Source organism: Ranitomeya imitator, chromosome 10, assembly GCF_032444005.1.
Source record: "Ranitomeya imitator isolate aRanImi1 chromosome 10, aRanImi1.pri, whole genome shotgun sequence".
In the NCBI taxonomy this organism is placed as follows: Eukaryota; Metazoa; Chordata; class Amphibia; order Anura; family Dendrobatidae; genus Ranitomeya; species Ranitomeya imitator.
Genome location: NC_091291.1, coordinates 138,959,695 through 138,975,471, shown reverse-complemented (window position 1 = coordinate 138,975,471; position 15,777 = coordinate 138,959,695). Strand labels below are relative to the sequence as shown.

Here is a 15,777-nt window from a genome sequence, read left to right as displayed (position 1 = left end):
TATGCAAACGACATCAAGGAGAGACTGATTAATCAGCATTTTACTTGCATAGAAAGATAGATTGCCTCGGCTGCCGGACGGTCACCGGAGGATAGAGAATGTCACTGCAAAAAATGTTCTTTCGGCTTTTAATAATCTGATGCTCCTAAGTATCTGGTTAGGAAAAGGTAAGAAAATGACGATGGATTCCCAGGATGTTTAGAGATGGCTGGGGTTAGGTGCCATCACAGATTGCGTTGGGTTATCCTTTCCCAGATGAACCAGTAAGACCATCTTGTCCAGAACTGGGTTGGAAATTGCCTAAAACCAATAATTTGGGCTGACCCTGCCGCGTGGATCCTTACAGGACGGGGCTCTAATACACTGATACCAGTAAGAGGTGGGAATCCGGGATACAAATATTCTCACTCCATGACACCAAACAGATGGGAGAAATCAAACTACAAAGTGTAAGAACAAGTTACAGAACTTTCTCTGTTCAATGATTAAAGGGACATTCTCAAGTTGACCAGTATAACAGATTCACAGGATAGGTGGTAGCACAGGATAGGTTAAATGTTGGTGGTCCGGGGGCCAGGACCCCCAGTTATAACCTAGAACTGGGCTCTGAGATGCCGCTTTTGGAAAGGAGCGTTATCCGGCACCCCACTGCGCCCATCATCGTGCATGGGACTGCCGAGTGTCCAGGGAGTAATCCTTCAAGATTTATGTGCATAAAGCCTGAAGCCCCCTTATAAATGTGGCATTGGGCCCAGCAGATAGTGATACTAGTCATTCCCTCTTGGACATAAAAGTTGTCTTTCTGCCCCCTCCCGCTCCGGCACCCCCTTCTGATGTTCGTTTTTCTTCTTTAATTTTGCCACGAGACAGACTGGTGTCACTTAATGTAAAACGAGTGAGCTGGCATTTCAGCTCCCAGACTTTATAGACTCGCTGAACTTTTGTGAAAGATCATCCCAGTCCCGTTTCATTAATAATGAAAGGAGGGGGCAATAAAAGCGCTCCGATCCAGGAGGCACCATAGACTCGGAGCGAGGGGTTAGCCGAAATTACTGCTGCCCCCTTAACCCCTCTGCTGGCGGAGGGTCCTACAGCTCCCATTATATTCTCAAGCCTCATGTGCGGGTATCCTGGGGCATAAATCTGCCCCTCCATCCATCTATGGCCGTAGAATATTTTTGTCTTTTTACCATTTTATCCTTTTATTTGCAGAATAGATAATTGTTTGATCGGTAAAATGACAGACCCCAGGTAGAGGAGTGCGCATGCTCGGCTGGTTAAACGGATGTTCAACTTTGTGGCCAAGTTTTTTGTTCGCATTCGGGGCTAAAAATCGTTTTTGCGATTGGGTTTCGTTAAACATTTTGCGTCGTCTGGCTTTTACAATCTGTTTCCCTGCACACAGATTATTAATATGGTAATAAATCAGCACAAAAAAGGCTGAATGAGCTCCCTGAAGGATTCTCCTTTAACTCCTTCCACAGCCAGTAATAGTGTAACACAAAGGCTGCAGGAGGCGAATGGGACTAACAAAAAAAAGAAAAAGGAGGAAAAAAAAATAATAAATATATATATATATAATTTTTTTTTTTTTTTTTTTTTTTTTTTTTTTTATTGAAACCCAATTACAAATATAATTTTTAGCATTTAGGTGATCATCCAGTGTTACTGACTGTTACCCATCTGCTCTTTCTTCCCACAGACCCTCCTCCCTCTCGATGGAGGGAATATGGCGCCCTCGCCGTCATCCTGGCTGGCATCGCCTTTGGTTTCCACCATTTGTATAAGGTAGGAGACTTTTTTTTTTTTTATTAGATTTTGTGGCAGCGGTGACTTTTCCTATTCACTGGCGATAATGTAATAAATGTAACAGCAGCCCCATGTAAAGCCCGAGATGGGTAGTGCTGACGGATGACCCCACCACATGGCTTTGCTGTCCAGGTCTGATCTCGGGAGGGTCCGGCTCGGCCGCTCCTGGATTTGGGCTCCAGTTAGGTTTCCTTTGTAATGAATCATGTTCTGTCCCAGCTTGCATTCCTTTTATTTTATGCTGCTTTTAGTAGTTACACCCAAAATAATCTGATTAATTACCTGAGTAATGTCTTGTTTTTCTTGCAATCGTTTCATCGGTTGTCAAAACTTTAGGCTTCTAATTTATTCTCACAAACGATGAATAAGTATCACGGATCCATTACTCCCTGCCATAGTCACATTGTGGGAGCAGCCTTTTATTGGTAGGGGGTATTGTCGTATTTTAGGGGTAGGGGGGTATTGTCTTATTTTATTTCTTCTTAGTTATTTTTTTTTTTTTGGTTTATTTCTTAGTTATTATTTATATATATTTTAAAGCGGTTGTCCATCTTCGTGGACAATTTTTTCATTCTTAAATGCATGTATTTGAGACTAAAAAAAATGTATTTTTTCAATTGGATTTCATTACAAATTTTGCATGGTTTTTACGTTGACGAGATCTTTGTTTCCTGCACATTGATCTTTGATGTGGTCATAAATTCACGTAGAGCAGCTCAGAAAGACGGGAGTTGAATTCCCCAACAATCTGTCAGACTGAGCTCACTGATGGACCCTCATTTAACTCATTCTGCAGCCAGCAATAGACCGCGCAACACAGCAGCTCTATAGATGAAAAACTGTGCAACGTTTATGATGAAACTAAAGTGCAGAACTTGTTTTATGCCCCAAATGCATGCATCTAAGTGAGAGGACAACACCTTTTAATCACATACAGGTAGGTCACCTATTAGAGCATTTATCTATTTGGGCTGGGCCATCCTTATTGTTGGCATTGATAAGTGGATTCCAACTATTACAACACCTAGCAGAATTTTCAGTGCCTCGAATGGAGAAAGTTGCTTTGCTGTTGACTGATCCACTTGTAAATGCCAGATTAAATATCCCCCCCAAACACCTTAGATAAGTCAGGCCATCCCGCTGACCATCAGATGTGTATGGGGGTCCACCTGTCTCTTCCCTACAAATGATTTGGGGGTTTGAGATGAATCCGGTTGGGGAAATTTAAGCTCATGATCCTTTTGTTTTCATGGGAGATAAGCCCCTGCCAGAGATCTATGGCGGTGTCTTTCTTCCCTCCACCTATTGAAACATAGAATCGCTCAGCCGGACGGAGTCTGTGAATGGGGGAGAGAGGGCTGTGGGCTGACGGCGATTGCATGGATTATGGTCAATTTAAGGCAGAACTTTCTGGAAGTGCTAGTGACTTATTGTAATATCTGGCCTCTGAGGATAAGTTCCCAGTAACGTCTACACTTTCTTGGGAAAAGTAACAATTTAAAGAAATAGTTCAGGCGCGACTGATGCGTTTATATTATGAATGGTGCAGGAACTGCGGGGGCGGGGTATGGTGTAGTCACGAACACCAATCAGAAGATCCCTAATGAAGCTCCGCCCCCGCAGAGCCTGCACTCTTAGCTAGACACTCTAGGCCAGTGTTCCCCAACTCCGGTCCTCAAGAGCCACCAGCAGGTCATGTTTTCAGGATTTCCTTAGTATTGCCCAGGTGATAATTGGAGTACCTGCACAGGGAATAATTCCATCACCTGTGCCATACCAAGGAAATCCTGAAAACATGACCTGTTGGTGGCTCTTGAGGACCGGAGTTGGGGAACACTGCTCTAGGCAAAACTTTCAGCAATCCACAATGGTCTCAGTGGTGTAAGATGCTTCTTTCTTCGCCTTGCACAGAGGTACCTGCTTCCACTAATCACCAGCAGCAAGGAGAGCCGCAAGCAGCTGCAGCGCATCGAGTCCAGCGTGTCGGAGATGAGTGGCAGCGTCACACAGACAGGTAACGATTAACGACTCCATTCCAGCCCCCAACCCCCCCACCCCGCAGTCATAACTTCATTTATCTGCTCACAGAATCTGTTCACATTTGCAAATGAAGACGCCGTCATTTCGGTTTAATTTGAAATTGCTTGTTTACTGTCGCTGCGGCCTCAATTAATTATGTTTTTACGGAAAGGATCCCAACCTCAGAATATTAATAAGGGGCTGGAGTGACAGCCCTATAGTGAAGGGGGAAGTTTAGCTTCATTCTCCCCATCGTGACCGCACAGGGGGTCGTGTACGTGCCGGGGTCGGGGCAGGAGTACCCGCACTCGGGGCGTGGAGTGGATCTAAGGCTGTGTTCACATTCGTATCAGAAGCCACAGTAGGAATCTTCAGTGCAGATGTGACATACCGTAAGTAGATTTTTATTTTTTAATCTTTATTTTCTCTGATAAGAATCACTTTACTACAACCAGTGACTTCAGCACCACGACATCCAACATGGCCCTAAAATATCTGGCTCAGTAAAGTCTTAAAACGAGCGCCGCCGCGTCCCGCAGGCAGACCTGCACCATAAGCGGAACAGATCCTAATGGTGGATGCAAATGGTCATATATGAGATAAATTGTTTCCAAGGCACCAAATAGATAATTTCATTCCTTTTATTTATCCAAAATGCAACCGAGCGGCATTTGTTTCAAACCTAAGCAGCATGGCAGCTAAAGCCTGTGCCCGTGGAGCGGTGCCGGGGGAATTACCGTTATGGGCACAGTGGTCCTATATGAGATCTGGCAGCCATATTGCCCCTTGTGTGGGTTACCAGGTGGCGCCGCGCTGGCTCTTGATGATCCCATTGTGTCCGCCGAGGACTGTTGTGCTTGGATGCGTAGTGGCCGGGCCGAGGTGTGCAGTGATCACGTCTCCATCTGCCAAATAAAACTCAGAACATTATATCTGCACACATCAATGTCTTCCATTAACCCTCTCCAGGCCCAGATCTGGAATGTCGCATGACACGGTGGAATTCTTCTTGTTCGCAGCCTTCACCACGTTCCACCCAACTTTTTCTTAAATTAGCTATTTTTGTTTTATCTTTAAGAAAAAAAAAAATTCCACCTTTTCAGGTTTTTTTGTCAATGTGTCATTCAGGCAGCCAAACCCACGATTGTGAGCGAGAGCGTCCGCTCCCATCCCAGCCCTGACGGGGCTTAGAGTGTCATTATAGCGAATCTCCGGCCCGAGAATGGGGTGAAGGCCGAGGGATCCCCCGGGATCCTTCCTTTGTAAATCTATAAGGGTAAACTGTGATCTCTGCGTACGGCGAGACGCAGCGATCACGGTCCTGTTTGCTCGCTCCGCACACCCTCCTCCTCCAGCAGCCGCTGTCACAGGGATGACAGGCGAGGATAGATGGATACGGCAGCCAGTGCCGGAGATACAGAGAGATGGAGCCATTGATAAATGGCTGTCTGTGATAAGGGACACACACAGCTATACTTCTCCATCCAGTCAGCCCTCCGCCACAGTGATACATTGCAAATCCCACAGATGAGATGGGAGGGGAGAGATTAGATGGGGACGAGCATAAATCCCGGGCAGAGGAGGCGCACGGCGGCGGAGGCGCTGGCTCGGTGTAGCCGGAGCTGGGAGCTGCCACTGTGCACATGATTAGGCCTTTGCTCAACTGGTTGATTTCCGAGTGTCATTCATCACATTACCGAGCAGCTTGTAAAGACACGGGGTGTGCGCCCTGACAGCAGTTTATTTCCCCTTTCTTTCCAAATCCATCACGTCGTAAGCATCGCGGAGTTATAGATGAAATCTGGTAATGACATTACAGTCACACGAACGCCATGTAAAGCCACACGGAAATCCATGGAGCGGCATGTAAATCCACACAAGCAGATGACACCTGCATAATCCGCAGCGCTGTACAAATATCACTCCTAGGAATCCTTGCAGAGTTCACCCCTAGTGGCATTTAATCCCAGGACCCAGTGCTGGAAATGTAAGAAGCGCTGAGCCGCCGGCTACGGCTTGTCAGAAGGGGAATTTTAATTGTCGCAGCTAATGATGAGCACAAGTGCGTGCTACTAGAGATTGTCACAGGCACGCGGGAGTGCTTGCCGAGGGTGGCGGGCACGCGAGAGTGCTTGCCGAGGGTGGCGGGCACGCGAGAGTGCTTGCCGAGGGTGGCGGGCACGCGAGAGTGCTTGCCGAGGGTGGCGGGCACGCGGGAATGCTTGCCGAGGGGTGGCGGGCACGCTCACCGAGGATCGCCGAGGGGTGACGGGCACGCGGGGGTGCTCGCCAAGGGTGGCCGGGCACGCTCACAGAGGATGGCTCAGGTGCTCACCGAGGATTGCACCCCTGCCATTAGGCACAAAACATGCAGGGATTGCCTTACATGGGTCAGTCACCAGTCACCGCATGTTTGTGGCTGTCTAGCAGCGGCAAAGCATGTGGGTGCGGAGACATGAACGTGTCACTCCAGCACCCGCAATACTTGTTGCATACCCCAGCACCCTAGGCAAACCTGAGTAATGAAGACTTGTGCTTATCACTAGCTGCAACTATTAAAAATCACCTCCCCACCTCCAGGCGCCTGGACCCAAGAGCCCCACGTTAGGCACAAGTACCATAACTGATGCTTGATCGTTGGGGGCTCTTACGTTTTTTCATCTGCCGTCATGGCTCCATTGCAGTCTTCACCCATGGAGTTAGATGTGTTGGTATCTGGCTGCTTTCAGTGCCCAATTTGTTAATTGTCGCTGATCGTGTTGAGCTGCTCACACATAATGAGTGCGATATCTCCTTTAATGACGATGAATGTGCTATTTCTTATGAAGCATCGCTGTGTCTTGTCCACCGTCTTAGTGACCCAGTTGCAGACCACGTTGGCTGCCGTGCAGGACCTGCTCCTACAACATCAGCAGAAGATCCAGGAGCTGACGCAGGAGCTGGCCGCCTCCAAGGTGAGACGGGACTCCCACCACATTCCTTCTCCTGGCCCGGGCACCGCTCTCACTTTAGGAGCCCATTTCTTGTACCCCTCAGTCACCCATATGTATACATGTGTGATGGATTGTAAGCTCTTATGGCCGGGGCTCCCTGCTACTGTTTTGGTACCAAATTAAAAAATGCGTATCCTCTTCGTCACCATAGATGTTCCCAGCCGTATAACTCCAGCCTCTGAAATGTATAAAGAGAACACGAAGAGGACAGTTTTTTTACTGCTTTCTTCCTGGATACAGGCCTATTTATTGGGGTATTATGATCGCAGTCATGCAAAAACGAATGGGGACTTGAAAAATTATTATTTTTTTTTTTTTGTAAACCAAAAAGTTTATTTAGGATGTCAAAAGAAGTTACCTTGTCAACTTGGAATATAGAGATTTTAGTAAACCTGTGAGGTCAGCCCCGGAGGCCAGAGACTCACTGCTGATACAATATAGAATTGCAGGAACCAAGTATCTAGCAATAAGCAGCGTCTCCGTCAGAAATGTCCTACCGGTAGTAATGGAGCCCTGTTCGGGGTCAATAAATACACAGGATTCTGGAGTCCTCTGTAAAGGGCATCCCCATATTGTCAGCCGGGGCCCAATGTCCTCTAATCTCTGGGTAGCCCCATAAAAACCGGGTAGCCCCATAAGTCCCCGTTCCCCCATATGACACATAAGGCAGACGTCTTGGGATCCGGGGCTGGAACCTGTAAAGTTTAGTGGTAATATACAGCCCGTTGGATGTAAGATCTAGAATTGCATCAGATTAATGGGGGGAAACCAACTTGTGAGTCTCTTAAGGCCAAGTCCCCCGCTCATTGGCCCCAACCTCCTAATCGCTGCTCGTCTCTCTATGGACGGGTCCAGTATTTTTTACCTTGAAAGGTTTTGTATAAAAAATAATACGCCTAGTTGATTGGGGGTCGATAACAACCATGGGCACGGCTGATGATGGTTACATAGTCCTGCCCCATTTATGTCCCTGTGCCCTACAAATATGATAACTGTAAGTGTCCTATACATGTGGTGCAGGACTGCGGGGCAATGGCTGGTCTATGCCCATATCCTGTGCCGCTCCGCTCCGGGTGGCAATGATGACACCGAATGGCTGGAGACATTTACGGTTTTATAGCCTTAGAGTTAATGGACCCTTCGCTGTCAGGAGATGCGGTCAGCCAGGCGGCTCCTCGGCGTCTTCATTTCTTCTTCCCAGGTCTGCGCCATCCCTAAGTTTTGGTGCACCGACTGTCGGTATAATCTGCTGGTTTCCAGTTTCGGGTTAATATATTTTATTTTATATCATTGTTTCTGTCTCTTTTTCTAGGCGTCCAGCTCCACTAATACAATCCTGGAATCTCAGAGCATCCAGGAACTAAAGTCAGAAATTTACTCCTTGAAGGGGCTGCTTCTAAACAGGTACGGGGGGTCCGCCTTCAGTGGGTACCTATGGTGTAATACATGGGGACGGGTGCTCTACATAACAGGCCTAGGGTGACCAGGTGGTGTCGTCTGAGCTCCCTGGAGGGCATAGCATTTTATGTCCAGTATTACCAGCCTACAACTGCTGCCGCGCCATGTGGTGCCAAGGTCAGAGACGTGGTGGCAGCTGGCGCACATTGTCATGTATTTTTGGTCTAAAGTCTACTGTTACTATACAAACCTCATCCATGATGTAGATTTACAGACTTTGTGTCTTTAAAGGGGTTTTCTGATCCTCAATATACTAACTTTGGCGCTATCGCCGGGTCTCTTGGGGGTCTTGTGGCTGTGGCTTCAATGGTGACATCCCGCAAATCTGAAAGATCATGTGCAAATTGAATGATCTACGCGTCTGTCAAGTGAAGCTTTTGTCATTTTATATGGCCGCACTGTATGTTTGGCCACTTTCTAATTATTTTTATAAAGGTGCAGGACATCCTTTTGGTCCCGGTTACTAATAAAGTGTCATTTCCAAAGCAGCACATTGTCCTCATCCCAAGACTGCCTCCCTCTTGGAGAGCAGCTGGGACATGGCCACCTATAGAGGAGCAGAAGACCAGACCGGTTCATAGCCAGCCTCCTCCGGACGGCGCTGCGCATGCGCGTTAGTTTCTGGTGCACTGCACAGTGTTGTTCTATGGAGGGCGCTAATGGACAGGTCTGGTCCCATCGGTGGCCAGGGTCCATACTGTAAGGGGGCTTGCACATTTCAGGTGAGGACATTGGTTCTGCTCAGGTAGGACATCGCATTAGTTACATTTACAGAACTTCTAAAAAGTGTCCAGCACTTAACACAGAACGTATGAGCTGCGGTTTATCACACGTGACTTTTGTGAGTGTGTTGTTTTTGTTTTTTTCTCCATTATCAGGCGGCAGTTCCCTCCATCTCCATCTGCGCCTAAAATTCCTGCTTGGCAAATCCCGGTGAAACCTCCATCTTTACCTAATCAGGCAACGCTAAACCACAACAGCAGCAGCGACATATCTCCCGTAAGTAACGAGTCCGGCTCTTCTTCTCCGGTGAAGGAGAATCACAGCCCCGAGGGCTCGAAGGTTAATTCCCACCATTTGTCGACCACTCGAGAAGAAGACCCTGAGATCGATGTGCAGAGTCAGGTGCGCATGGAAGTTCAGGGCGAAGAGGAAGGGGAGGAAGATGAAGAGGAGGAGGATGTTGGACAAGCTGATGAAGAAGACTGCATCGGGGTCCAGACTGAAGACCGAAGAGGTGGAGATGGACAAATCAATGAGCCAGTGGATAAGTTGCGTCGACCCGAGGGAGCCAGTAATTAAATGGACTGATGGTAAATGACCGAGGTTCCAAGTATTTCTCCTAGCTGTCCTCCTTCACCTGTCACCAGGAAACTGTGATCTTCTGTGGTACAAATATATGCGAGAGAGCAGGATCTTGCAGACCAGGTTTACTCGTGCCCGGCCATGTTTTTCTCCATAATTGTGTCTGCAGTCATTTCTCCACATGTGTAAAGTAATCGCCAAAGTTCAGTTCCCTTTCACAGCCCCTGTCGGCCCGGTGCACTTGTCAGCAATCGGCTGGCATGCAAGGAAATGTGACAATGAAGGGCAGGATGCGACTGATATCCTCAGTTTACGAGAAATACATATCCCCCTCCTCCAAAAATAGAGATGAAACAAAGAAATGTTCCCTTGAATTAATGTTGAATCGCTTGTTGAATTGCACACGTCACCGTTCGGCTCACTAATGGCGTGCGTGCGTGCGTGTGACACGGGCTCCGGACACGGCTCGTGCGAGTGCTACACGCGATGAAGTCTCCAGTCTCATTGGCAAATGCAGACATACAGAAAACATACTTTACCATCTAATGCCACATTATTACATGCTTTATCTCCTCTCACTCTGACCATGGCTGTAATCTTCAGTCATTTTGTTACCTTAATCATTCACGTCTCACTGTCTTATTCTCACGTTATTGCTCAGTATTGGTAGTAAATCAGTTCTACAACCAGGCTGGAGGCGCGCCAGGCACCTCGCTCCTCACTGCCAGACACTCACAGTACTTAGATGTTCTCCTGAATTGCAGCTGAACAGTCATTGAGTGATTCTCCCAACCTCCATATTTCATCATCTTCTCCAGTGATTCCAGCGCTCCCCGTCCTCCTCCCATGGAGACGTTTTATCCCAGGTCGCCATTCTGACATGATTCCTTCCTGTGATCATCATGCACCTAAACCATCCAAGCGCCTCACAAGCGTCCTCCACACCTTCCTCCTGGTAATGGTACATCCACCTGCTGTTGTCACTTTTCTATTTCCTCTCATACTTCTATTTTACTTTTTACTCCTCTTCTCCTTCCCTTTTAACTTTTCTATCCATTGTTTCTCAAACTATTGTTTGTTTTTAGATTCTGATTTTCCTTACTTTTCCATCCATTTTTCTCCTTATCTGCATTCCCTTTCTTTACTTTGTCATGCATTCTTTTCCCTATCTCTGTCCCTTCTTCATTTTTCCTTTTCACTCATTCTTCTTCTTACTTTAGTCTTTCCTTCTTATCTTTTTGTCTTCTTTCATGCTTTTAATTCACATCCTTGCACCCCCACCCATTCTTCTTGCTGCCTCCTCATTCATTCTTCTTGTTGCTTTTTCCCATCCAGTCTTTACCTGAATCCCCATCCAGTCTTTACCTGAACCCCCATCTCTGTCCAGTCCTCTCATGAATGCCCCTCCCCTATTCTTTCGTCTTTATCCCTTTACCTTTGCCTTCCGTTTTCCCTTTTCCTTCTCCTTTCCTTTTGCCCTTATCCTTTCCTTTTGCCCTTATCCTTTCCTTTTGCCCTTATCCTTTCCTTTTGCCCTTATCCTTTCCTTTTGCCCTTGCCCTTTCTTTTTGCCCTTGCCCTTTCCTTTTGGTCCTTGCCTTTTCCTTTTGGTCCTTGGCCTTTCCTTTTGGTCCTTGGCCTTTCCTTTTGGTCCTTGGCCTTTCCTTTTGGTCCTTGGCCTTTTCTTTTGGTCCTTGGCCTTTTCTTTTGGTCCTTGGCCTTTTCTCTTACACCTCACTCTTTATAATTTATTTCTCTCTACTCTCCTCCGTTCTCACAAGTTTCGCCTTTTTTCTAGCTTGTATCTGTAAATCACCGACGCGTAGACAATAGGAAACATTGACCGGTTGGATTGTGAATGGTTTCATGACTTCAGCTCTTCATATTCTGTAATTGCCGTGTTCTGGAAAATATTTTCTGTCTCATCCCCAAGACAAAAATAATCAAATTCAGAGTCTGAACAATGGCTGAAGCCGCCTATAGTACAGGTCTATCTTCTTTCATTTCCATGGATATCCTATTTTCTTTAGCTTCCCCCGTTAGGGCTTTTGATGTATACTCCTTGCAAATACACAGATCTGGCCATATGGGGTTTAGCTGCTCTATTTTATTATGTCTGGGACAGGAAAAAAAAAAAAAGAGGAAAATCCTTATTCATTGCATGAATGTAACGCCGCACATCCTTAATTTCATCAGCCAACTGTGCTCATTATTAGTGTGCTAATGTATAGATTTCCAGTAAAAATATAATTGTACATAATTGTAATAAAGATGAGTTAGACTATTTAATCTTGGCCTTCGAGTTTTATTCCTTGGGTGTAATTTATGCGGCGGGGTTGTCTTTGGGATTTTGTTTTTCTCTTAGAAGTAATAATAAGTAAGAACCTAACATCCAGCGCGCCCTTCCTCCATCAGCAAGACGTTATCCTGAAGAAGATGGTGACTCACAAGGAGCAAAACTCTGCACAGGGGTGTGACTGTGCGCTGTGTGGGGGTGTGACTGTGCGCTGTGTGGGGGTGTGACTGTGCGCTGCGCGGGGGTGTAACTGCTAGGGTGGGACTGCGCTGCGCGGGTGTGGGACTGCTCTTTGCGCAGGGGCGGGGACTGCGCTTCACGGGGGTGTGACTGCGCGGGGGGACGGCTCTTTGTGCAGGGGCGGGGACAGCGCTTTGCGTAGGGGCGGGAGGGTGCTTTGCGTAGGGGCGGGAGGGTGCTCCCTTCCTCCAGCATCAGCAAGACGTTATCCTGAAGAAGATGGTGACTCGCAAGGAGCAAAACTCTGCGCGGGGGCGGGATGGCTCTTTGCGCAGGGGCGGGATGGTGCTTTGCGCAGGGGCGGGAGGGCGCTTTGCGCTGGAACAGCCCTTTGCGCAGGGGCGGGGATGGTGCTTTGCGCAGGGGCGGGGATGGTGCTTTGCGCAAGGGCGGAAGGGTGCTTTGCGCAAGGGCGGGAGGGTGCTTTGCGCAAGGGCGGGAGGGTGCTTTGCGCAGGGGCGGGAGGGTGCTTTGCGCAGGGGCGGGAGGGTGCTTTGTGCAGGGGCGGGAGGGTGCTCTGCGCAGTCATCTCTGTACTGGACGGCTGCACCCTCAAATAGTTTCACCCTCTAAATCTACATAATATGGCGACTTTTTCCTTATCTCGTACTGATTTTCATCTGCATTATGTCATCTATCCCAAGTCCGACTGCACTGAAACTGGCTGTGGTACGTGACATGTGGGAAAGTCGCCTTTTATTATTGGGCTTTATTGGATGACTAGTTTGTCGCAGGATACCGCGGCCCGTCCGTACATCACAGTCCATGTTCTTAATTCGGCCTTCGCTACAAAACACAAAAGTGTCAGTATGGAGGAAAATGTATTTTCTTCCTAATCTCCTTTAAGGGGCTGTAATAATGGAGATGAATCAGTGTATTGGGATGTGAGGCTAATATGGGGCACAATGCAGCATGTTCATATCGGGGGGCAGCTTTTTAGTAAGGGTAGACACTTGTCCTTCTCTTTTCCACCTCGTGGCCATTGAACATGCCCCAACAGTAATTTGCACCAATAAATGGCACACTAAGATTCGCAAGCGGTTTGCTGCTCATCTTAATATTTTCGGCGCTGTAAAGCGAGGCTTAAAAAGTATTAAAAAACCTATATCAACAGGATCGGATGACAATCTGTATGAGGACGGCCCTACCCCATGTCTGCTCTTGGGGGGGATCATAAGCAGAACTGTGAGATAAGTGCAGCAGATTCTGGCAGCTGCTTATCTCCCTATGGCAAGATACCAGCATGACCACCCAATGTCTACCAGATAGCGGTGCTGACCCATAGTAATACATATTAGTAAAAAGTCCCAGAACGCCTTTTTTTCATTTATTAAACTCTTCATACAGTGTCGAGCTAATGAGAATGTCTGTGGTGGAGACCCCCAGGGCAATGCCCCTTTTTTGCCCCTGCCAACAATGTAGCAATGATGCTAGAGGCAACATTGTATCTGCTGCCTCTACTTATGGTCCAGATACATTGTGACTTCCCGCAGATTGATACATAGAGAAACCAATAAACCGGATTTATTCTTTTTCCTTAAAGAGCATTTCACTTTTTTTTTTCTTTTCCTTACAAAGAATGTTTTGTCAATTAAGTGGTTAAGTTGTGTCGCTGTAATTGCGCATAAGCAGCAGAATTCGGTGATTATTTTTTCCTTCGCCCATAAATAGTCCGTCTTGTGTGAGAACTGTGCTCCGAGATAGAGGAAAGCCAAAGACTGGAGGTATAAATCCTTCTCTTCAAGGACGAGATCCCTCGAGAAAGCCAAAAAAGCTCTAATTTAAAAATAAAAATGAATAGATAAAAACTGTTGTTATTAGAACCTGTCAGTTGTGTGTGGAATGGACTTATAAGGCAGATAGATCGCAGGAATGTCTCCGCTGTGACTCACGACACGTTTTCAGAACATCTCTACAAATGTCCAATATGAGGCGAAACGCTTCTGCATAATCCAGCGAATATACAAAGTGTATCTCCTGCTTAGAACCGCAGAACCCTTATCACATTGATTTATTACATTTGATATTTTAACACAATATATATGTAAATTCTTCTGGAAGTTTATTATTTAAGCTGCATATATTCCTTTTTTTTTATTCTGCTATATTACTGATCCCTAACCTGTTGCTCTTAAGCTGCTGCACCACTACAACTCCCAGCATGTCACTCAATGTAATTGCCAAGCCTCAGTGTGTATATGGAGAAGCAAATCCTCCGGCATTGAAAATGGTCATATTTATCATTAAAAAATATAAGCGTCTGATGTCGCTTGTATTAAGAGGCAAAACGTAAGACAAAAAACAAAATGGACTTATACCCTGGAGTAAGTAAATGGCAATAGTTCATGTAAATAATGTAGCAGGGCTTATTTAACACTGTTTTGATAAAAAAAAAAAAAAGTGTAAAGACCATCCCACCGCGTCAAGGTGACCCCAATCAGGACCAGGTCCAATCTCCATTCTTTGTGTCAGTCGACCTCAATATAGATGGGGACAGAGCAGGACCCAGGTCTGTTAGTCTATAGAGCTTCCAATGGGCGAGTGTCTGAAAAGTCGCGCCTGAGTCCTGCTCTACCCCCATCTATACTGAGGTCGGCTGAGGTTTTAATACTAGAAATATGACCATCCCAATTAGGATCACCTTGTCGTGGTCGGATGGCTTTTTTGATCAAAATAGTGTTACCCAAGTACCCTATGTTATCTACATGTATTATTACCATTTACTGACTACACGTGTATATCCACATTTTGTTTTGGTCTTTGGTTTTGTCTGTTAAATAGCCACAGTGTGAACATGCCCCTACACATTGCACTTTTATACCAACTTATGTTTTGGCTCATTTCTTTATTATTTATGTAAGCCATAGATCATCAGTGGTTTTGCCAAAAAAAAAAAAAAAAAACTGCATGGATTGCTGCTTAAAGGGGTTGTCTAATACTAGGACAATCCTTTAAGCTAAATGTTCTGTCCTGATAAAATAGCATATACTCCTGCCATGCTGGCTCCGTTCCCGCGGTGTTGGCACGCGCTCGCCCTGGGCTGTGGTGTTGTGACACTGGAGCCCAATCAGCGATTGCGTCACTGTCTCCGGACAAAGTGAACATGAAGAGGAAGCCAGGGATCGGCCGCAGCCCGGACTACTTCCGTTTGTCCAAAGGTGGAGACAGTGACGCCAGCCCCGGGACCGAGAGTGCCAACACCGTGGAATCGACCTCGACACGGGAGGCGAGTACCGTATTGGTACTGAACACTTCATTTAAGAAGGGGTTGTCCTAGTAGTGGACAACCCCTTTAAAGGAGCTATTCAGAAGTTATAGGTCCGATACTTGGCACCTCACCATCAGCTGTTGTCAAGTCCTATGGGGGTCTGAAGATCAATCTATAGAGTGTTAATGCAACAGCGCTATACCCTGTCTAGTGGTCATTGTCAGGTACTGCAGTTCAGCTCCCATTCACTTAAAATGTCTTATCTTAATTCATGTTTATTTATTTTATTTTTTTAACTAAATTGGTCCAATATCCTTTGCTGTTTTGTATATTCCTAGCAGTTGAAGATTGGTTTCCTGATGGACAACTCTAAATTCCCTACATAGATTGTGTGAAATGTTACTTTTTGTATTTCCTGACATCACCACCAGAGGGAGCTTACTGCATAC

At 46.5% G+C, this 15,777-nt stretch overlaps 1 protein-coding gene across 1 annotated transcript in view; it reads left to right on the top strand.

The window, feature by feature from the left end:
* Positions 1 to 11,873, top strand: part of PEX14 (peroxisomal biogenesis factor 14) — a 99,509-nt gene extending 87,636 nt beyond the window's left edge. Inside the window, exons 5-9 of the mRNA XM_069742526.1 lie at positions 1,703 to 1,788; positions 3,721 to 3,823; positions 6,685 to 6,782; positions 8,134 to 8,225; positions 9,158 to 11,873. Of these exons, the coding sequence (XP_069598627.1) occupies positions 1,703 to 1,788; positions 3,721 to 3,823; positions 6,685 to 6,782; positions 8,134 to 8,225; positions 9,158 to 9,581 (803 nt within the window). The 3' untranslated portion in view covers positions 9,582 to 11,873. The remainder of the gene's footprint in view (positions 1 to 1,702; positions 1,789 to 3,720; positions 3,824 to 6,684; positions 6,783 to 8,133; positions 8,226 to 9,157) is intronic.
* Positions 11,874 to 15,777: the final 3,904 nt, after the last annotated feature.